General features: G+C 50.5%; 1 protein-coding gene across 4 annotated transcripts in view; it reads left to right on the forward strand.

The window, feature by feature from the left end:
- The first annotated feature begins 1,939 nt into the window (after positions 1-1,939).
- ARHGEF37 (Rho guanine nucleotide exchange factor 37) overlaps positions 1,940-23,039 on the forward strand; it is a 37,093-nt gene continuing 15,993 nt past the window's right edge. Inside the window, exons 1-12 of one of the 4 annotated variants that reach the window (XM_027824782.3) lie at positions 1,940-2,241; positions 7,005-7,222; positions 8,340-8,463; positions 9,321-9,468; positions 11,802-12,001; positions 13,595-13,725; positions 14,497-14,601; positions 17,281-17,388; positions 18,243-18,572; positions 19,315-19,443; positions 21,592-21,787; positions 22,577-22,749. In XM_027824782.3, coding sequence (XP_027680583.2) covers positions 7,019-7,222; positions 8,340-8,463; positions 9,321-9,468; positions 11,802-12,001; positions 13,595-13,725; positions 14,497-14,601; positions 17,281-17,388; positions 18,243-18,572; positions 19,315-19,443; positions 21,592-21,787; positions 22,577-22,749 — 1,848 coding nt within the window. In that variant the 5' untranslated portion in view covers positions 1,940-2,241; positions 7,005-7,018. Of the gene's footprint in view, positions 2,242-5,415; positions 5,484-6,935; positions 7,223-8,339; positions 8,464-9,320; positions 9,469-11,801; positions 12,002-13,594; positions 13,726-14,496; positions 14,602-17,280; positions 17,389-18,242; positions 18,573-19,314; positions 19,444-21,591; positions 21,788-22,576; positions 22,750-23,039 lie in introns of those variants that run through there. The other 3 variants (XM_043552987.1, XR_006292727.1, XM_007062344.4) reach the window with 3 other exon arrangements.

The raw sequence follows: 23,039 nt of genomic DNA on the forward strand, positions 1-23,039 counted from the left end.
ATACATTAGTTCCAGGTTAAGCAGGTCTCTTTTCCCTGGGTAAGATAACAGAGACTATTCCAGAACACTCAGGAACTTTCTAGAACTAATTAAGGCAGGCAGGCTAATTAGGACTCCTGTAGCCAATTGGGAAGCTGCTAGAATTAAGGCTAATCAGGACACCGGCTTTAAAAAAGCTGTCACTCCAGTTAGTGAGGTGTGTGCATAAGGAGCTGGGAGTGAGAGGACGTGATGCTGGAGGACCGAGGAGTACAAGCGTTAACAGACATCAAGAGGAAGGTCCTGTGGTGAGGACAAAGAAGGTGTTGGGAGGAGGCCAAGGGGAAGTAGCCCAGGGAGTCGTAGCTGTTGTGGAGCTGTTCCAGGAGGCACTCTGGACAGCTGCCGTCCACAGGGCCCTGGGCTGGAACCCGGGGTAGAGAGTGGGCCAGGGTTCCCCTCCAAACTTCCCAACACAGGAGCTTCCACCAGAGGTGAAGGTCTCTGATCTGGTCCCCGACCCACATGGTGGATCAGCAGAAACTGTGGGGATTGTTCTTACTCTTTTTTTCCCCATGCTGGCCAGCGATGAGGTTATCTGAGTGAACGGCAGATTTGAGCCACGAAAGTGGCCAAACTGAGGGCTGCCATGAATCTCTGAGGCGAGCAAAATCCACCAATAAGCACAGGACCCACCAAGGTAGAGGAGGAATTTTGTCACACTGAGAAACTATCCGGCAGAATGATTTGTGTAACTACTGTACTTACTCAAACGGCTTTATCTTCTGTTTCAAGTCAGAGGTATTATGGTAAGAAACGCTTTTCATACCCAGTGCTTAGAACGCAGTCCCAGAGGAGGCGTGCACCAGTGTCTGTGCCTGTCGGTTTCTTTAGAGAAACCAGTTTGTTCTGTGGCTGTCAGACCGGACTCTCTGCTTGTTGTTGAAAAACAAGTGATGTAGCCAATGCGGGTAGGGGTGAGGAATCGGTGTGTGTTTGTGGCTGGAGTACGGTGGAGAGAAACGTCACTAGAGCTGGCTTATTAAAACAAGCTTAAGGGCTACTGATTAGAGTTGAGGGGCTAACCTGTGTGAGAGCTGAGTGACAGGGCCATAAAGAGATGCTGGATAAGCTGGCCCCTCAGGGTTGGATCATGTATTTCTTCCAGGCAGGGGCTGTATGCCTTTTGTGTGCGTACACCTATAGCAGCATCCCTGCAGGGCCCTCCTGGCTTCTGCCCTGCTGGGCTGAGAAAGTCACACAGAGACCTTTAGGTGCAGTGCCCACCTGGTGCTTTTATTTACCCCACCACCTTTCCACCAGACGAGTAATCCCCTTCTTGCAGTCCACCGGGAGGAGAGAGGGGGCAAGCGATCTCTCTCTGCTTCCTCTCACTGCCTTTCCTCTATTGCAGCTTTCCTCTTTCCAGCTTCCCCTCCCCCGGCTTCCTTCCCCTGGGGCTCTTATCCAGCCCCAGCCTGATGAGGCAGCAGCAGGTGGTCTACCCAGCTCCAATTCACCTCCCTTAATTGGAGCTGGATGACAGAGGGTTTGTCTGTCACAACACCCTGTCACAACACCAAAGGGCACAGAGTTGATGCTCAACAAATCAACAATCAGAGGCGAGGTGAGCACTAAATGATAGATCGTGTTGTGAGCTATAAAGATACCACAGTGATGGGCACAGCATTAGAGAAAAAGCGAGAGACAGTGACAGTCCTGTGAACAGGCAGAGCCACAAAGAGGCTGCATTGGGCCAAAGCTTGGCAATTGCCTTTGGGGGCCAGCTAATTTTTGTACCCCATAATATTTTGCCCAGTCCATTTCCCATTCCCTGACCCACCAGTTCTGCCTGTGTTATTTCCACTCCCCATCTCCCTATCAGGTTTGGTTGGCTTTCCAGGCAGTAAGCAACCTGCTTTCATCCAGCAATCTCCCCAGCTGGCTGGCTGGCTGCCAGAGCCATTTCTGCCATGGCTGTGTCTGCCTGCGCAGGGAGAACGTAGCTGGCTCAGCTGATCTGACTCTCTCTCTCTGTCCCTGTCACTGTTGCCAACAGCTTGGGGAGAGCATGACAATGACCGAGAGGAGCTGGGCCCTACTCAGCAACACGCACACACAGCTGAGTGGGCTGGTCCCTCCTGCCCTCGCAGCACACAGCCAGTTTATCATTAACTTCCACAGAGGCAGCCTAAGCAGCAGCAGCCGCCACAGCCTGCGCCAGGTGAAGCTCCCAGAGGCCAATTCCTGACTCATTGGCAGGTAAGAATGACAAACTCTGAAACGACCCTTGCTTTGCTGCCACTGGAGTTATGTGCAGACAGGTGGTGAGGCCCTGAAAACGTGTGAGGTGCGTTAGCAGAGTGCGGAGGATCTGGCCTCTGCTCAGCAGCTGCTGTCTCCTGCGCAGGAGGGTTGCGTAACCAAGTTGGAGATCATGTACCTTCCAAGGCCTGCCTGTCTCCTTACGGCACAAGAGCAGGTGCCTATCGGAGAGGGAGGAATGCGGGCACCTGAGAGGAGGGCTGGAGTCTCTGGTTTAGAGCCAGCCAATCTGTGTCACCACAGCTGAGTCATACCAGCAGCAATGATAACAATTTGAGTTTCTATAGCAGCTTTCACCAAAGCGCCGTGCAGGTGGGTCAATAATGTGTTATCCCCACTTGACAGACCGGGAAACTGAGGCACAGAGCAGCGAAGTGACTTGCCCAAAGTCAAACAGTTGGTCAGTGGCGGAGCTGGAGATGTCTCTTGACTCTCAGTCTCCTGCTTTAACCACTAGGTGGGCTGGCTGCCCATGAGACTAAACAAGGACAGACTCTGGTGAGAGGCAAGAGGCGTGTCAAAGTTACACGCTCCGGTTTATTCCTGAGACAAAGCTGTGATTTTTAAAGGCATTCTCACTCAGACCATTGATTGGCAGCTGTCAGTCAGGCTTTTGTTGCCCAGTTAGAAATATTTCTCACCTGATCCATTCATTCTTCCCCCTTCCTAGATTAAGAAGCTGCAGGGTACTGTGTCGAGTCACAATTTCACTTCTTTCCCTCGTTTTTGGCTGGGGCCCTAGAAGCAGGTTTTCGTGTTTAAGTTCGGGGAGGGAGTTTCCACAGATCTGGAAGAAGTCCTAGCAAGAATGAGCTGAGCTAATCAATCCCTCCTGCAGGCTGCATTTCCCCCCAGACAGCAACATGCAGAACTGGGACCTCTGGAAATGAAAGATGTCCAGAGGAGAGGCATTGTGGCTGGCAGGACCGATCCCAATGGAATATTCTTTAGGGAGTTGTCCAGTCACTTTTGAATGATTCCAGGGAGGGGCCTTAATAGGTTATAGTGCGGGTGCTTATGTGGTTACTGTTGGGATTATTATGGTTTGCTGAGCAGTGACAATGCACTCAGTGACATGGATTATTCCCAGAGTCCCCTGCTTGGAGTGACTGGAATTGCCATTTCTTGGAGCTTGTAAGAGAACACTGGAGAAGGCACTGAAAGGGTGTGGCAGGGGCACAGCTCTTCATTGGCAGGGGGATGGACTGGGTGAGCTGCTATGGTAAAATTCTGGGACCCTGTGCTAAGTGCTTTCCAGATATACAAGCAGCGTCAGTCTCTGCTGAAGGAAGCTTCCAGCGAGAGACAGTTCAGACTTGTCTGATGCACAGATGATGACAGCAGCCTGAGGTGGTGCAGGAATCTGAGTCTCAGAGCTGGGAGACTCTGTGGGAGAAGTGTAATTAAGGCAGGGTAGGAAGAAGAGTAAGGGTGTATGGGCAGATGGAGACAGCTCCAAGCTTGCAGAGTGCTGGAGAGCAAGGTAGTTGGGAGGCCAGGTATGGTAGCTACCGCTCCGGGTGAAAATTCTACCACCAGGCACAGTGCACTGGAGTGAGATATATACAATAGAATATAGTAGCAGTAAATCACTCCAGGGCATGGCCACAGGGTCGAATATAAAAATGTTCCTCCTGCCACAGACACTGCCCTCCCCGAGGGTAACGATATTCCGGTGGTATCGACCCACGTGTGATATGCCGATGTTATCCCTGAGAGCTCGCCTGGCACTGGCTGAGTCTGGCAGATGCTTCTGTGACTGGACACTGGTGTGAATGAGAACATGTGCAAGGGCTCTCAATCATCATGAAAGAAAATCCCAGAAGTATAGTGCTGCAAAACTGGCCATGTCGGTTAAGTGTGGGGCGGCTACCTTCTCCTAAAGTATCACATACAGACAGATATAGATGGGCCGTTCCCTACTGAAACTCTGCCACTCATAAGAGTTGTGGAAACATCTGAAACACTAGGTGCTACAGAGAGTGAGGCAGTAAACCAGCTCAGAATTCTAGTCCGGTGTCTGTAGAAGAGCAGCGAGCGATGACTATGAGTGAGGCTATCATGGGACCAAACACCCACTAGTATATTGCACCCCTAAGCAGGATACTCCTCTCCCGCCCCCCCATAGGTGCTGGAACTAGGGGTGCAGGGGGTGCTGCAGTGCTCCCTGGCTCTAAGTGGTTTCCATTATATAGAGGGTTTACACTCTGGTTCAATGGCTCTCAGCACCCCCACTATACAAATTGTTCCAGCAGCCCTGCTCACCCCTGGACCAGTTCAGTTTTAGGGATCATCATATTTAGGGTGAGGTGGTAATTCAGCCCCTGAGCAGGCTGGTGAGGACCTTGGTGCAGGAGGGGCTGGTTTCACGTTCCTTTGGAGCCCCGAGCAGGGATCAGCTTGTTAGAATCAGGCAGGTTAATCGCCTGGGGTGCCAGTGGGAGCTTGGGGCATCGGTGAACCTGTTTCCTCTGGTGTTTCTATTCCTGTGGCAGCTGTGCTGCAGGGAGAGACTGGCAAGGGGAAAGATGTTGAAACCTGGTTAGACAGATGAGCTCAAGCAACAAACTGCACCCAAACCTTAGGGAGCATGCCTGAGACCCCAGTGAGATACACAAGATAAAATGCACCCTTGAAAACTGGTGGGATGAAAAGAGTGTGGCACTAGTAATCATTCAAGTTTAACTCCTGGTCTTTTCCCTTCCAAATACAGGCTGTGAGCAAAGGCAGAATTCTTTTAAAGCAATTGAGTGGGATTTTAAGTGGCAACAAACTATCTAAATAATTTCGCTTTGGAGCTACTATCGGTTGGGTGGTTTGAGAGCACACCCAGTAAGAGCATTACATTTCAGTAGCAATTTCAGTTTCCACTGCACCTCTCTTCTCCTGCCAACACATCTGCACCCGGCCCTAATTTTTCACTTCAGCCTCCTATTTTGCATCACATAGCACGCATCTCTCCCTTTGGGGCCAGTGCTTTAATTATTGCTTCAGAAGCCTTAGGTATTTTCGTGAAGCTAAGCTGTAGATTGGAGCTGACGCAGATTGGAGCTGTTTATCCCATTCCAGGCTTCCCGCCCTGTAGTGATTTTGAGTATATTGCTTTGCCAGTTCCAGTGCTGCGTCTTCCCCCCTTTACTTCAAAATGAGCAACATACAGAATCCAGGATGGAAACTATGTGAGTTAACTCCATTTATTCCTGTTCTCTGCAGGCAGGGAGGAACTCAGATAGGCACATTCTAATGTGAAAGGAGTGCAAGTTCCTGATAACGCTCCTCCTCCTTCTAATATCTATAACAAATGAAAGTTTAGCTTTTTTTAAACTCACTCCCCCTACTACACATGCCTGTCTGAGAGCCTGATCCCAAGTCAATGGAAATAGAGCTGGGAGGGATTTTTTGACTGAAAATTTTTGGGCAAAAAATGCTAATTCTGTGACACTGAACATTTCACAAATTCATGTCAAATTCCCTGAATTGTTTTGGTCAGAATAAAACTTAAAACAAATAATTCAGGAAAAATCAAAGTTTCAAAAGTGTCTAAATGAAACACCTTGATTTTTCAATTCAACAAGATTTTTCATTTTGAAATTTCCTTTAATTTTATTTTGAAACATTAAAAATATTAAAATCAAAAATATGCTGTAAATGTTTTGCTGACCCCAAACTCCCCACCCCGCAACTTTTAGATTTGCTGAAATTGTTTTCAAAATTAGTTTTCCATTTAACCCAAAACATATTTTCCCCTGATTTTTCAGAATTATCAGCAAACCAAAAAATCTGCCCATTTCTAAATGGCAAGACTCCCCCTGGACTTTGAGTAAAGCTCTTGAGCTGCAGGCAGTATTCCAAATGGTTAGAGTTAAAGTGAAGTTGGAAACAGTACTAAGAATCCCAGTCCAAAAGGAACATGCAGAAAAGAAGCAAAGAGTAAAAGAAGCACCATTATCTAACACTCATTGAATGGAATAGCCCGAGGTCCCTGCACTTTGGATTTCCGGGCCCAGGTTTTCAGGCAGCTTAGGTGCTCATTTGCAATTGAAAATCTAATTTTTTCACACACATCTACTGCAATTGCACATGCAGGTCAGATAACTATGCCTGCACATGCAGCTAATTATCTGTTTGAAGGTGCATCTACCCAATCCATGCATGCAGCCACTATAATTGTGCCCATAAACCTGGTGAATACCTTCCAGCATATTTTGTGTCTAACCTAATTGAAAATCCAACCCTTGAGGTCAGTGAAATCAGCGCTTTATGGCTATGTACAGCTTACTCTCAAGCCTGTTTTATTTCTCCGTCCTGCACTCACTATGTGGGAATGGAATAATGTTTTTCAGTTTTCTCCTGTTCTTGCTGCAAAGCCAAACCCTAAAGTATAACTTCTTTTTAATCCCTGAATTGTAATCGGTTATTGGTATCATGCCAACGCCTGAGCATCAATATCTCTTCACTGGACTGAGACAGCACTGACTGAGATCCCCACATTTATTGCCCATGGGCCACAAAACAGCCATTGAGTGATAATGACTTTGGGTTGCTACCAGTTTTGGCTGGATGAAAAATGGAGACCTAGTGGCAAAAGGTGACTCAGTAACACTGAATCAAAGCATCTGCCTTTATTATAGTCCTGCATAAAGCTGCTGAGATGAGTCAATTGCAGAATTGCTCTAAACTGAGCTCTCTGCCTCTCTCAGAGCCTGCTGCTGACATGGCGAGCTCCAGCTCAGATGAGCCGTCTGCTAAGGAGACACCAGGAGCTGAGTGCCCCATATATGAAGAGGTGACATGCCTTGACAGAGCAGAGCAGAACCAAAGACTGGCAGTGGAAGAGCTGATCAAGACAGAGGCCAGTTATGTCCACACCATTGAGCTGTGTGTCTATGACATCCGGGTCCACCTACGGCAAAAGCAGGTGAGAGCTAGACTAAAATCTCCCAATGGAGATGTCAGTCACAACGGGGGGAATGTTCTGTTGGTGTCGGATTGAAATGGGAGCTGCTGGGTTTCCCCTTGGTATGAGCCAAGCCTGTTCCACTGTACAATGGAAGGGCTCTTTTAACCAGCCTCTTCCACAGGAGAGAAGGTGGGGAGGGGTCTAACCAATCCTGGAAGATTGACATCCAAGCCCAAAAGTGAAGCTTCTTAAATTCACGGAGGCAGAACCCTCCACCAGCTCCTCAAAGAGTGACCGTTACCCTGGAGGAGTTTTTCCCCATAGAATTACCTGTGACATGAGGCGACAGATCTTCAAAAATAGCCACTGAACTTGCACCTTCTTACCCATTGAGATTTTCATGTCTGCTTTTAAATGCGCAAACATCCAGAGTGGGGCACGCAAAGTGCATTTGCACAAGTGAACTGAGGACATGCAGTGCAGTTTGAATGCCTAGCTCTGAACTTCTGCAAGGGTACAACTAGATGTGGAAACCTGTGCATGCAGCTGGAGCTGGTCAAAATATTATAAACAAAACGTTTCCCTTGACAAATGCCATTTCATTGACACTAGAATCTTTTTTCAGTGAGTGGTGGGTGGGGAGGAAAGAGAATATGAGAGACTGACTCTGATTCTATGGGAGTGTTTAGGATGCTGGTCTAGGATGTAGGAGACCCAGGTTCAAGTCCCTGGTTTCTATCAGGCCAGGCTATAGAGCCAGAGTGTCTCACTCTATTAAACTTCCAGAGGTCTCATTTACATTCTCCATTAAAATGTTTTTTTTTTTCTTTCATTTGTTGTCCCCCCATATCTTTTGACTCCTGGGTGCAGAGGCTCCTCCCCTTTGGCTGGGGGCGGGGCAGCTTTAGATGTGGGCGGGCCTGGGCCTCCCCATCCCCAGAGCCTCCATAGGTGGAATGTTACCACATTTCGATACCTCTAAATGTTTTGTGAAGTGGAATTGTTGTTTTCCAGCCAGCTCCATGTGCAACTTCTGAGGACGGCTTGAAGGATGCACATGCTGCTGCCCGGAGGCTGGTGTCTAGTGTGGGACTGAATTCATTCTGATTGCTTGTGGCTTCCTTGTTCCTTTCAGCTGCCTGACATAGACCTGGAAGGGCTTTTCTCTAACATAGATGACGTCCTCTGTGTCTCCAAACGTTTCTTGAAAGGGCTGGAAGCGACAGTGAGCCAGGAGCCTGAGCAGCTGCTTCTGATCAGTAAGTGTGAAGGTGGCAGTGAGGAAGGCTCTGTGTGCCAGGCTGACACTGAACTGATACCGCTGATGCCTGGCAGCAGCAGGGGAAAAGGGCCTGCTTCACCTTAACAGCCATCACCCTTGTCTTCCTCGGCACTCTTGATATCCAAACATTTACCGTGGCAAAGCTGTCTGCAGATCTGGCAGACCCAGCCAGCCTCATGCCCATGGGCAGCAATCCAGGGCAGCCTGAGTTGTACTCATGTCCTGCTTCTCCCAGGAATCCAGAGCCTGAGGGTGAGGAATTGTTGGGTCTTGTGTGTTAATCTCAGCAGATTGCACAGAGCTAGTGAAACAATCACTGACAGCCTAACCCTGCAGGATACATGCTGCATGAGGCACGAGATCGGACCTGCCCATGGAAGGGTTGGGGCACATCAGAGTCAGGTTAGGATAGCGTGCCTGAGGGGCAGTGATGCCCATTGCTGGGCTACATTTGGCTGGGGCAAGGCCTGGTCTTGTTTGCTCTCCATTTCCTCATGTTCCCTGTTCCCCAGTTTCCAGCAGGGTGGAGAGGAGCCTCCTGTGACTTTGAATGTCTCTTGCTCATCTGGTGCGGAGAGTGGAGACCTCAATCTCTGCACTAGCCTTCAAAGTCTTCCTCCACACTGTCCCCTGCCAGTGTTCCTCAGCCGCAGCTTGGAGGTATCTCCCTCAAGGGTGCCTCGCTGCCATATCCATTCAATCCTTGGTCTCTCTTTTGACCTGCTGGCCAGAAGGCTAATGACAGTGCTGGCACTGTGTGCGCTGAGGACGCCCCTCCCTGGGGAATGGGGCTGGCTCCCCAGCGTGACTCAGTCTGGTAACTTTGCTGCCCAGGTGCCTTGTTCCAGGAGTTCAAGGAGGAGATGGAGAGCATCTATAAGGTTTACTGTGCCTCCTATGAGCAAGCCCTTCTGCTGGTGGAGAGTTACAAGAAGGACCCGAGGTTGCAGCAGCAGATTGTGGAGACCCTGAATACGACGGTGTAAGTGCTGTACCTGTTCCCCAGCTCTCTTGGTGAAGCTAGCTATGCTTTGGCCTGAATGGCACTCTTTATCCAGGATGGACTGGGCATGCCTTGGAAGCACATTCAGTTTACACAGCTGGCTGGACTAGCTGGATGTCCCTGTCCTCCTGACCAGAGAAGCTGCTGCTGGGGACACATGTCCTCAGTCAGCTGGCTGGATCATGCACCCTGAAACAGGGTTTGGCAACCATCTGTACACCACAACCTCCTTCAGCCCTCTGGCAAAATTATGCATCTCTGAGTCCCAGAATCCTCTGGTTCAGTTGCCATGGTGCTTTGTAGGAAGCACTGTGAGGACTGGCCTGTGGTTTATGGACATTCCCAAGGTATGGGGAAGACTCATTTGCAAGGGACTGAGTAATTCTGCTTCAGCAGGAGATCGGAGATGAGGAATGGCGATCGCTCACAGCCACCCCAGACAGCTACTGATGCTCCCATTGGAAGCTGTGACCCAGGAACCGAAGTGTTGTCCTGATAGCACCATTCCCCTTCCCCCTCATTCTGGTGCAGGTGGTCACAGTCTCCTTTAGATATGAGAGACCAGCCTCAGCAGAGGCTGGATTTTTCCTTTCTCCTCTGGGGTATCTGGCTGCTCGGCCATGGTGTTCGAATTTGGAGAGCGAAATCTCCTTCCAATCTGGGGTCACGGGGAGAGGCTGCCCTCACACCCCAATATTTCACCTTCTAAACAAAAGTGGGGTCAGGGGCCGTGTCAGCAGGGAACGTGCCTAGGGACTGAAGAGGATGAAATGAGGTTTGGGGGGCAGCCCTATGGCCCTGCACTGCCTTAAGGGGTGGGGGACCCTGACTGCATTCTCAGTGCCTCGACCCCTGTCTGACCATGTGCTCAGCTCCTGTTGGCAGATCCATCCTCCCTCAATATCGCCCCCATTGGGCCAACTGAGAAACCGCCTTAACAAGCTCTGAAGGGAGACCCATCTAGTCGTACTGGACACAAAAGGACGTTGGAATGGGAACGGGAGAAGGAATAATTGGAGGTGTGTGGAGGGGGCCCCACCAGCATTCCGAGAATATCACTGCTGTCCCCAACACACGTGACGGATGGGGGGTGTTAATCTGTTGACAGGGAAGGATCAGAAATACTAGGCCTTGCTTTGTGCTGCATTTGCCTTGGACCTTGGTCCCTGTCTTGGACCCTTGGCTCATCCTTCCAAAGCTGGACAATAGGCGAGGCTGATAACTGAGAGAGCATCTGCAGCTTGTGCCTACTCCCCTCCCCCAGCCAGCAAGTGGGAAAACATCACCCACAGGCGGAAAGGGGCCTGCCAATGGATTGCGAGATCGTCCTCAGCATGACCTGGGGCAAGAGCTGACATGGGCTTGCTGCTGACACTCTCACTGCCTAGTCGCCCTATTAGGTGGAGCACTGATAGCAGGGGAGGCAGTTGCTGGGGTTTCTTATGCTGTGCCTCCATGGATCTTGCCACAAAATCACTAGTGAATGGTGCCTGCCATGCTGCTGGGAGGAAGACTGGTCAGCCTGCAGCACTCATTCTCTGCTAAAGGCAGCGAGTCACTGTCTTTGTCTCCCTTTCCCTCTCTCTGTCCCCAAGACAAAAATCAATCCTAGGACCTGTTCACTAAACAAATGGGGCACTGTGTAAAGAAGCAAGGAAATCCGTCCGTGGCTGGCAGTGTCCTTCGGGTCACTCCCTGACTGGTGCTGGCAGAGACAGTCATCGCAGTGGCTTAGCACAGCTCTGAGGGGTGACGGTTCATGGGCGTTGCCTGCTTCCCTTTGGAAGGCTGAGATCAGGGCTTCATGGCCTAGAAATCCCTGAGCACCTGACAGTGAGCTCCCCAGCACAGGAGGCCAGGTCCTCAGCTAGTGTAAATCAGCAAACCTCCACTGCAGTCATTGTAGCTACAGAGAAACTGATTTTCAGCAGCTGGGGAACTGGCCATGAATTTGAAGAGAAAATGGGAGCAACGGTACTGCCCATCTATGATGTGCACAGAGGATCCTCCCCACTGTGGTGTCCTTTGGGGGTGGGGGGGAGGGCTGCTACACACGTCACATGGATTCAGGGGGTGGATGCAATTAGCCTGGGACCTTATTGTGAAACGGAGTTTCTTTGAAGGTGATCACCCTCATTACATCACAGGTGTCTGATGCCCATTTGCCCCCCCTGCCTCCACCCTCATGACTGGGTACATCTGAAAGCTGAGGGGTCTCTCACCCAGCTGTGGACAGGAAGGAAGGGCTTAAAGCCCTGCCGGAGTTCAGCTGTACTCAAGACCCTTATCCTCCCCATTCGCTTCTCATGCAGGCCACACACGGGTGCTTCAGACCTGAGCTTCTTCCTGGTGATGCCAGTGCAGAGGATCACCAAGTACCCACTGCTGCTGCAGAAGATCCTGGAGAACACGTCAGCCAGGGACAAAGCCTACGCTGCCCTGCAGAGCGCAGCCAGCGCCATGCTCGAGATTAATGCCAACATCAACGAGTACAAGAGGCGCAAGGAAGTAGGTGAGGAGGACCTGGCATGTTAAAGGCCTTGTCAGAATGACCGAGGGTCTGTAAAACCCAAGATCAAACAGAAACGTCTTGACTCATTGTTATTCCATTGAAAACAGTTTTCAGTCTGGCTTTAACCTGCAGTGGAAGAACCCTTCCTTTCTCCCACCCTCTGTTTGTCTTGATTGTAAACTCTTCCAAACAGGGACAGTCTCTAGCAGCATCTAGGACAGTGGGGTCCTGATCTCAGTTATGCCCTCCAGGTACTAGAGTAATATTATTACTATGCTAATACTACTCATTGCAAAACAAACTGCCCTGTGTAGGGGATCCCTGAAGTGAAACTGACTAAAAACAATCATGAAACTGACCAATCTGTTGTCCCTGGAAGAGCTGAGAAAGGCAAAGAGGAAACAACCCTCCCCAATGGTACCAAATAAAACAGGCTTTTAAAATTCTTTCTGATTTCTTTTTCTAAATTATTTGTATTCAACCAAGTAATTCACCTTGATACATTGCAGTGGTACCTAGCGACACACACACTTCTCCAGCTGGTCACTTGTGCCAGCATTGAGTCATACCTTAAGTTCCCTCTAAGCTGCGTGGCCGTGCAGCTGCCTATTAAGCCCTACGCAGGGGTTCAGAGCTGCGGCAGGGAGAGGCGCCCCTCCCCACCAGCCCCAGCATGGACCTGCTGCAGCGGGGGGAGGCACATCTCTCCCCTGGCCCCAGCACGGACCTGCCCCAGACTTGCCGTGGCCGAGGGAGAGGAGCCCCTCCTTCAGGCCAGAGCCTACACCCCCAGCCAGAGCCATCACCCCCACACACACCCCAACCCTCTGCCCCGCCCTGATCCCCCTCCTTCACCCTGTAGCCCTTGTACCTGGCCCCATCCCAGAGCCCACACCCCCAGCCAGAGCCATCATACACACCCCTGGACCTCAACCCTCTGCCCCAGCCCTGAGCCCCCTCCCACACATCACCTCTATATTGGTGCACATAACAAAATTAATTCCGCACATGGACCTAAAATAATTAGAGGAAACACTTCGTACCCATAGTGGTTTGCACACATGAAACCACATTGGCCTTTCATGTCTGAATATTCTACTCTGTTAATGGTTTGAGTTGTCTTTCTCTTTCCGCTAATCAGTCTGATTAGAGTCATGTTACATTTCCTACAATCCTTTCTTTGTGTTTTACTATTCTTATGACTATTCCTACCTTATTTCTTATTATTTGTATCACAGTAGCACCTGCAGGGACCAGGGCCCCATTGTGCTAGGCACTGCACAAACACTTAGCAAGAGACAGTCCCTGGCTGGAGAGCTTCTAGTCTAATTCAAATGAGACGTGTGTGTCAAACTATAGGAGGCAAGGAGGAGGGTAAGAGTGTCCAGGGGAGAACTACAGGAAGGGGTATAATGGAGTAAGCAGGTAGGTCATTTACAGCTTCAGTTATACTCTCTTCCCTTTATGATGGGTCAGTGCTCTGCATTTGGGCCCCAAAGAACTGAATGAGATGTGATCCCCAGGAGGAACCCAGGCTCAGAGGTTCCTTGATCCCTCACCTGTTTATCTTCCTCCCCTTCTGTCCTGAGGCAGCAACCAAATACAGCAAGGTCGAGCAGCTGACGCTGCGGGAGCGCCTTGGCCGGCTCAACAAGCACTCCATTGCCAAGAAGACCATGCGGCTGAGCCGGCTCTTCATGCATGAAGCGGGCATTGTGCCCAAGGTGAGGCTCCTGCTCACATCCGGCTCCCAGTAACAATACAATGTGTATATGCTAGTGACGTAGGTAGGAGGAAAACAGTTCAACCAAGGGCAGCAGGAGATGGGTGCCACTTACTGAAAGCACCTGTTGTTTTTCACAGGTGGCCTTTCTGTGGCTTAACACTGGCCATCACATGTATCTGCAAATGTGATGTGTGAAACATGGGTGAGCCACACTGAGGTCTTATCAGCACTGAGGTCATGTGATCCATGCTGATATCATGTGAGATACTTAAGTCCTCATGTGATCTACCTGTCATCATTCGTCCTAAATTTAAAGGCTGGCCTAGTGATCTGAGTTCAAGTATCAAATTCACTCTCTTGATCCCCTGGTGAGCAAAGTCTTGGAGCATTGTAGAGGCAGCTTGCTCAGCTCCTAAAGGTTTAGGAAGGGAAACAAATCCAGTGGGGTGGACCCTTCCTGCAGGCTGTGGCTAGTGCATTCTCCCAAGTCCACTGAAGGCCTTTCTATGCCCAACCTCTATCCTGCATGCATCCCTACCACCAGGCAAGTACATTCTGGGCAAAGTTCTGGGCCTGTTGAAGCCATTGGCAAAGCTCCCAGAATTTCACCCTCTGTGTCCACCAAGAACTGTCTATATTCCAATCCATTTGGTGTTGCAATCCAGTCCATCCCACAAGACAGCAGGAGCACTGCGCCTGTTCAGACTAGTCAGTGGACCGATTTCCTGTCCAGGAGCCCACAGTATATCTTCTTCCCATTGACTTTCAGACAGAGGACAAAGAATTTGACCATCTGGAGGAAAAGTTTCAATTCCTGGCGTCTGGTGTGACTGAGCTGAAGGAGAACGTAGCCTCTTACCTGAACAATTTACAGGTAAAGCCCACTCATCCCATAATACCTGGGGGTGAGAGACCCACAGAGGCATCCTGGGGAAGCTCCTGTGGATGGCTCAAGCACCTTCAACTCCACCTGAAACCAATGAGAGCTGAGGGTGCTCAGCACCTGGCAGAATTGGAGCCTTATTTCTGATGGGTGAAATCCACCCCTGTGCAGAGGGCTCACAGAAGGTGCAGAGGGGTCATGTAAGGTCTGTGGATTGCTTAAGTCCCCAGACTGAGCTGCGATTGAAACAATGCCTGGGCCTTGTACTGATTCTCTGCCCAGAGGTAAGTTTACCCATGTGAGGAATAAATAAAATAATAACTGCACCATGTTTAGAAGACGCACAGTGCTATAAAAGGTCCCAGGGCTATTCAGGCTCTGAAATCCCCATGCTGCATGAGAAGGACTCTTTCCAACACTGAGGCTGACACATTGGGAACAAGGACACAGGGTGACTAACAGTGAGCTAGTGCCCTGGCTTTCCTCCTTTGAAGACCTGATTTGCTTGCTTCTCAGCCTTCCCACCAGGTGGCATCTCTCTGTGGGAGATGGCCTGGGTATGGTGGCCTGCCTTCGTCTCTAGATGCAGTGTTGCCAGGTAGATCTTGACAAACTGCAGGGCGCTCCGAGAAGAGCATCCAAAAGGCCCAGGGGGCTGGAGGGATGGACTCATAAAGAGCAATGAGAAGTGCTAAACAGGCTAGGCTAAGAGAGGAGGAGAAGGGGCCGAATAGCCCTTTATAAATACAGGAAGGGCTTAAAGCCCCATGAAACCCAGGAATTCTTTGGGGCTGGAACTGGGAGGAATGGGATGAAATTAAGGAAAGGAAACATATTCTGGGATGCCAGTGACATGCTAGTGTGCAGAATAGTCTCCCAAGGAAATGGTGGAAGCCCCATCCTGTGGGACTTTTGAAACTAGCCTGGAAAAAGCCCTGGAGAACAATCCTGCCTTGGCCCCAGGGTGCTGAGCTGGATGCCCTGAGAGGCCTTTACCATCGCTACAGTTCTCACACCATGGCACCAGGAGTCGGGGAATAGGGATGAGCACCCAGGACAATAAACTCAGTGGTCTGGCTGGGCAGGGCTGTGATCAGACACAGCCTTTAGAAGTGCCTGAGGAAAGGAGTGTGTCCCATCCCTGCCCGAGGGAAATCCTCTGGTAAATATTAATAAAAGCTTGAGATGATGTGATCTCCCGCACAGAAATGACCTGATCTCCTAATGCACCATTTGGCAGGTTGGCAGCTCCTTAATCCCTTCAGTCTGATCCTCCTTATTCATCTGCACATGCCAGTCCCTCAGCCACCAGCAGACAGCCAAATCACTATTTATCAAAACCCAGACCCCGGTGCGGCTCAGAGGTCTCAGACACAACAGCCACCTCAGTGGTGGAGGGGCCAAAGATCCCTCCCCCCATCATCTTCGCTGCTTCTGGTTCCCACCTTTTCAGTAGCAATGAGGGCCTGAAAAGGGAGCTGCATTCCCTGCGACATGACCTCCTCCTCCTCTGGCGGAGGGTGGGAGAGAGCAGGAGTGCACCTGGGACAGAGGAGTCATTAGCTCAGTCTGAGCCAAGAAAGCACCTTCTGCCAGTACTCCAAGGCAGCCCAGGCTGGTGGGAACGGCACATGGAAGCCCCTCTTGAGTGGCCTGGCGACTATTCCTCTGAAGAGGAAGAAAACCCATCCAGTTGTGAGAGCAGGGAGTTCGTCACCTCAGCAGCTGCCCTCAGGCAGGGATCCTTATGGCTGAGTGGGTGGTGCTCCCATCTCTGGGTCAGAGCATTATGGGTTGGATTCTCCCCTCAGGACTGAATGCTGCCGTTGAAGGGCAGCAGTGGGCCACTGCACTGAGAGAGATGCTGCCCATGAGAGGAAAGGTAGAACCAAAGCCTCTAGGAGCTCAGGCTGTCCCTCTAGGAGACCTGGGACATCTGTTTTGCCAGCTCCTCTCCCTTTGCATGAGTCCCCCAGTCACGGCCTCCCTGGCAGAGAGTGTCAGCTAAGTCCTCTGTGCAGCATGAGTGTTCATGTTAGCCACGCTGCCTGAGCTCCAAACACTACATGCCAGGGAGTACCAAAGCAGCCCCAATCACACTGCTGCAGGGGAGAGTGCAGCAGCCCTGGAAACTTGACAACAAGATCTCAAACCAAGTGGAGGTTTGGGTTTCTGCAGGGTTTCTTGTGGTCACTGGGCTGCGGGCACCTGTTCATTACTGTAGGGTGGCTCTTGCCATGTGGTTTGTGCACCCTGACCTGGGGGTCATTCCTGAGCATTGCGTGCACAAACTGGTTTGCTACCAGAGAGCTGCTTGGAACACTGGTCTACAAACACTGCTTTGGTATTTTAGGATAACTTGGAAATGCCAGGCTGAATCCATTGGTTTGTTATTTTAGGTAGCTTGGGAGAATCAGCCTGAGTGCACTGGTTGGATACTGTAGAATGCAGGACAGCTGCCGTAGTTTTTATTCTCAAAGAAAAGAGGACAGGAGCTTTGGGTGGAAGAGATAACAAGTGCCTGGAGTTTACAGAGGGCTGTAGGAAAAGGAGTAGGTCCCATTCTGAACCTGCCTTCAGGGAAGGCTGACACCGCCCTGGGCATCTCCCAGGTTTTAACACACTTTGACAATTCTAGGGTTCTCAGCCCCTTTTCCCCCCCTCTCCCAGGTCTTCCTCCTTTCCAAACCACAGGAGTGCGAGCTGGAAATGGAAGGAGCTGCCCAGCAGTATCGCCGCCTGGCGGGAACGCTCTGTCGCACCATCTTCCCGGAGTTTGTGAGTGCCACCTCACTTACATCTATGTGGGCAGGGAGCCTAGCGCTGGCCCTGCAGGTCCCACCCCAGGGCTGTTCTCATTCGCTTACAGCAGGCAGTGAGGGCAGGACTGCATCAGAAGAGAGGACTGTGGGAAAGGCAATTACACTGGCTATTTGACTTGCCTCCTGAACGGTACTCCATAGGGAGCTCCATCATGTGCCTCAGCCCCAGCCCTCCCACCACTTCTAGGGGTTCCCTGACCCCTCCCCGCAGTCAGACCTTGGGCACCTCACTCAACTATATGTTCCCCCACCCCTCTAGCACCCTGCCTGTTTCATTCCACGATGCCTGCTTATCGGCTGGGGACTCAACACCCTCTGAAGTCTGCTCTCTGTCTTGTGCCCCACGCTGCTCACTGCTGCAGTTTCACTGGCTCAGAATGAGGTGGGTGGGTGGCTCTTAGTGTCCGACTAAACATCCAGGGAAGGATGCCTGTTCTGTCTGGCTACCGGTGGAGAGGTGCCTGAGAAGATACAAACCATGTGTGGAGTCTGGTGGGATCATAATGGGAGCTTCCTGGGGTCTGTCGGCAGAAGGCCTCCTTGGTGAGCCCAGTGGAAGCTTCCCTTACGTCAAGTCAGTAGGAGCCAGAAGTTGCTCTCTGCAGACATGACAATTCCCTTCTCTCATGGCTGCCAGCCACGCAGGAGAGTTGGGCGCTGACGCTCTCATCTGTGACAGGCCTGAAGAGCCTGGAGTTCAAGGGTCCCCCATGCTGTTTCTGATGTTCAGACTGGAGCACTGTGCTGCATGGCTGGCAGATCTGGCGACATCAGGATTTCACTGGGGTGCTTCTGGGTTCTCTCCAACAGATGAGACAGCTGGACCGGCTGGTCTACCAGCCACTCTGCAGCCTGTCAGAGACTCTGAAGGGACCGCAGCAGCTGATCAGGAAGCGCCTGGACAAGCTGCTGGACTATGAGGAGATCGAGGAGAAGAAGTGTGAGATGGGCAACGTGACCTACGATGAGGAGGCCACCATGAACACCTACCTTGCCATCAACACCCTACTGGTGTCCGAGCTCCCCACCTTCAACCAGGTGGCCATGCAGTGGCTGGGGCAGATACTGCGCTCGCTTGTGGCCCTTCAGAGGGACTTGGCAAAGCAGGTGCTCCAAGAGGCTGAAATAGAGCTGGCCCAGGTAACGGAGACCCCTGGGTGCGTACTGAGCTAGCACGAGTTAGAAGCTCTTGTGCCTGGCCTCAGCCGACAGCCACACACCACTAAGACCCACAGGCACGGGGTTGGGGGGAGCACCAGGAGAGGTTTCTGCCTGGGTAGCAGCAGGCTGCTTTCCTCCCTCTCTGACTCTCCACAGGCAGATGCACCGAGCTCTCCCCGCAGGCTGCACTTTTATTTACACGTGTCTATTTCCCTTCTCCTTTGGGTGGGCTGGAGTTGCTTCTCCTAGACTGCTACGGGTGGCCCTACCCCCTCTTGGGGAGTTCCACATGGTGGCTGAGGATTACTATTAATATTTGAATTGTGCTAGTGCCGAAGGTCCCAATTGTAGACCTGGACCCCACTGCACTAGGTGCTGTACAGATGCAGAACAAGACGAGAGTTCCTGCCCTGAGGAGATAGCCTGATCAAGCCAGAATATTCTTGATCTCCTAGGAGCCCTCCTCTAAGTCCTGACAGTATCACTGACCATTGTACACATGGGGAGGAGCTATGATTCAAAGTCAGACAGGAGCATCTTGTGTTGACGAGGGGGACCTGAGAGATTGTTCCAGTTTCTTGAAATGTAGAAACTCTTGTTCTCTTTGGGTTTCTGATTCCCTTTCCTTCTGTTTCTCCTCTTCCTGATACCCTTCCCATGGATTTCTGTCTGCACAGCCCTTCTCCCTTGCGATCTCTAATTCCAGTGTGTCTTTCTACAGCTACCGCATAGCCACATCCCTCTACCTACTTTCTGGAAGATGGTGAAGGACACTTTAAGCCAGTCTGGTGCTCAGCTTAACTCCTTCTGCCAGAAATTTGAGACGGTCATGCCGAGCCCTGTGGTACAGGTAGGAGCAGGGAGGAGCCAGGCACCTCCTCCCATCAGATGGCTGAGAAGACAGGAAAAAGAATAAGGAGTACTTGTGGCACCTTAGAGACTAACAAATTTATTTGGGCATAAGCTTTTGTGGGCTAAAAACCCACTTCATCAGATGCATGCAGTGGAAAATACAGTAAGAAGATATATATACACAGAGAACATGAAAAAATGGGGGTTGCCATACCAACTCTAACGAGACTAATCAATTAAGGTGGGCTATTATCAGCAGGGGAAAAAAAACTTTTATAGTGATAATCAGGATGGCCCATTTCAAACCCATTAGTTGACAAGAAGGTGTGAGTAACAGTAGGGGAAAAATTAGCGTGGGGAAATAGTTTTTAGTTTGTGTAATGACTCATCCTCTCCCAGTCTTTATTCAAGCCTAATTTAATGGTGTCCAGTTCGCAAATTAATTCCAGTTCTGCAGTTTCTCTTTGGAGTCTGTTTTTGAAGTTTTTTTGTTGAAGAATTGTGACTCTTAGGTCTGTAATTGAGTGTTCAAGGAGGTTGAAGTGTTCTCTGACTGGTTTTTGAATGTCATAATTCTTGACATCTGATTTGTGTCCATTTATTCTTTTGCGTAGAGACTGTCCAGTTTGGCCAATGTACATGGCAGAGGGGCATTGCTGGCACATGATGGCATATATCACATTGGTAGATGTGCAGGTGAATGAGCCTCTGATGGTGTAGCTGATGAGATGAGGTCCTATGATGGTGTCCCTTGAATAGATATGTGGACAGAGTTGGCAATGGGCTTTGTTGCAAGGACAGGTTCCTGGGTTAGTGTTTTTGTTGTGTGGTGTGTGGTTGCTGGTGAGTATTTGCTTCAGGTTGGGGGGCTGTCTGTAAGCGAGGACTGGCCTGTCTCCCAAGATCTATGAGAGTGATGGGTCGTCCTTCAGGGTAAGTTCTCGATCCTTGATGATGCGCTGGAGAGGTTTTAGTTGGGGGCTGAGGGTGACGGCTAGTGGCTTTCTATTACTTTCTTTGTTGGGCCTGTCCTGTTGTGGGTGACTTCTGAGTACTCTTCTGGCTCTGTCAATCTGTTTCTTCACTTCAGCAGGTGGGTATTGTAGTTGTAAGAACGTTTGATAGAGATCTTGTAGGTGTTTGTCTCTGTCTGACAGATTGGAGCAAATGCAGTTGTATCTTAGAGCTTGGCTGTTGACAATGGATCGTGTGATGTGGTGTGGATGAAAGCTGGAGGCATGTAAGTGAGTATAGCGGTCAGTAGGTTTCCGGTATAGGGTGGTGTTTATGTGACCATTGCTTATTAGCACTGTAGTGTCCGGGAAGTGGATCTCTTATGTGGCGCGGTCCATGCTGAGGTTGGTGGTGGGATGGAAATTGTTGAAATCATGGTGGAATTCCTCAAGCGCTTCTTTTCCATGGGTCCAGATGATGAAGATGTCATCAATGTAGCGCAAGTAGAGTAGGGGCGTTAGGGGACGAGAGCTGAGGAAGCGTTGTTCTAAGTCAGACATAAAAATGTTGGCCTACTATGGGGCCATGTGGGTACCCATAGGAGTGCCGCTGACTTGAAGGTATACATTGTCCCCAAATGTGAAACAGTTATGGGTGAGGACAACGTTACAAAGTTCAGCCACCAGGTTGGCCGTGACATTATCGGGGACAATGTTCCTGACAGCTTGTTAGTCTATCTTTGTGTGGAATGTTGGTGTAGAGGGCTTCTACATCCACAGTAGCCAGGATGGTGTTTTCTGGAAGATCATAGATTCTCAGTATTTCACAAATGCAGGAGAACATCCCATTGGGAAGCAAGTGAGGTTAGGGACAGCCAATGGCAATGCTGAGGACTTTGCAGCAGCCATGCTACTGGTTTTGACTCCTTGACAATGGTTGGCTGGTAATTGTGGTGAGCCAGGGAATCCTCCACATCAGGTTACAATGGTGGATCCCTTAGCTCTGGAGACCCAGCTTCATACCCTGAAGCTGATCAGATGTTTTACTGCAACTGACTGGAGCCCCTATCCTGGCTGACACTGATCATGACATAACCCCCAGTAATCCAGAAAGTAAACACACTCTGAGGGTAAGATCTCATAGTAGGGAACATTTTCTGACTCAGTTCTCCCTGTGTCTTACTCCCCATTAGCCTCTTAGCCCTGCTGAGGAGCGCAGGGTCCTTTCACTTGTCAACAAACATGGCCCAGACAAGCTCTACCAGCTGACAAGCAACATCAGTGGCAGCAAAGATCTGGACCTGACCCTGCAGAGGGGACAGATAGTGGCTCTCCTGCACGAAATGGACACCAAAGGCAACACTAACAGATGGCTAGTGGATGCTGGAGGTACTTGCAAGGACTACAGGAACCTTCTCTTTTTCCCTGACACTAAGGGTCCCTCAAGCCAGCGTAAAAAACAGAAGGGAGAACTATGTTCTGACAAAGTAAAGTGCTCTGGGTTGGTGAACTGTCCCAAGGGAGCCTTCCATCTGGGAATTTCTGGGGAAGCAGAGACTGCTCGGCTCTAGGGCTGTATCTCTTTTCTCTCTGGAGCAACCTTACTGAGATCCATTCTCCTTGACTGCTCACTTGTCGATGGAATACATCAGAACTTTGCTGGTGGAACTCACAGGACAGATCTCGATGCACTGAGCGAACAGAAGGTTGTGAATTCTGTTCCAAGTGTGTATTTTGGAGATAGGCCTGAAGCAGAACCATTTATCTCAACCAGCCTGAACTTCCTGGAATTGGATGAAAGAGGAGCTAGATGTGACCCTTCCCTGGTTTTGCCAAACCCAGATCCACCCCCATTGTTGCCCAGTTCTAATATGTTGTAGCCACAGGCCATTACACATAGTGCTCAGGTTTTGCCACATTGATTCCCCAGGGAGCATTAGTGATGTGCCGCAGCCTGGTCCCCTGTGCTCAGCAAGATCTCAGAATCCCTTTGTGGTGCTTCACGGTGGGGCCAGTCAGCCAGGTAGCAGAGAGGTGCAGCAGCAGAGCTGTGCAGCCTTGCACTGTGCCAGGGTGTTGCCAGAGTCATCCCTTCCTTCTTCCCCTATGCTTGAATCCATCCTCAAAAGAGCAACAGGTAACTGGTGCCCAGCCTGACTGAGTGTGTGTGTCTTACAGGTCACCGAGGCTATGTCCTGGCTGGAAAACTCCAACCATATCATCTGGTCCAAAGTCAAAAGCCCAGGATGCAGATGCTGGCCCCGGACGCTGGGGCTGAGAGAAGACGACATTCTTACACCTTACCCGAAACACCCAGGCCACAGGTCCTCATCACCCCTCCGGCTTTTCAGGTGGGTGTGGAGACACCTGCAGGCACCTATGTTTGTTCAGTTATTACACCCACCTCTGTGCGTATAGCTGCCCTGGGCACATCCAGTACCTGCACACATGTACAGCACAGGAGTGGGGGAAGCACTTACAGCCACACTCACAACACGCGCATGTGTATACTCAGGACATACTTGGCCATGTCTGTAACCACTTCTAGGGAAGCTGTGAACAGACAGCACAGACGGATCCGTGGCCCACCCAGTTTGGTATTTCCTCTCTAACATTAACCAGTGCCTAACCAGTGCAGAAG

This window comes from Chelonia mydas, chromosome 8 (genome assembly GCF_015237465.2).
Source record: "Chelonia mydas isolate rCheMyd1 chromosome 8, rCheMyd1.pri.v2, whole genome shotgun sequence".
Lineage (NCBI taxonomy): Eukaryota > Metazoa > Chordata > Testudines > Cheloniidae > Chelonia > Chelonia mydas.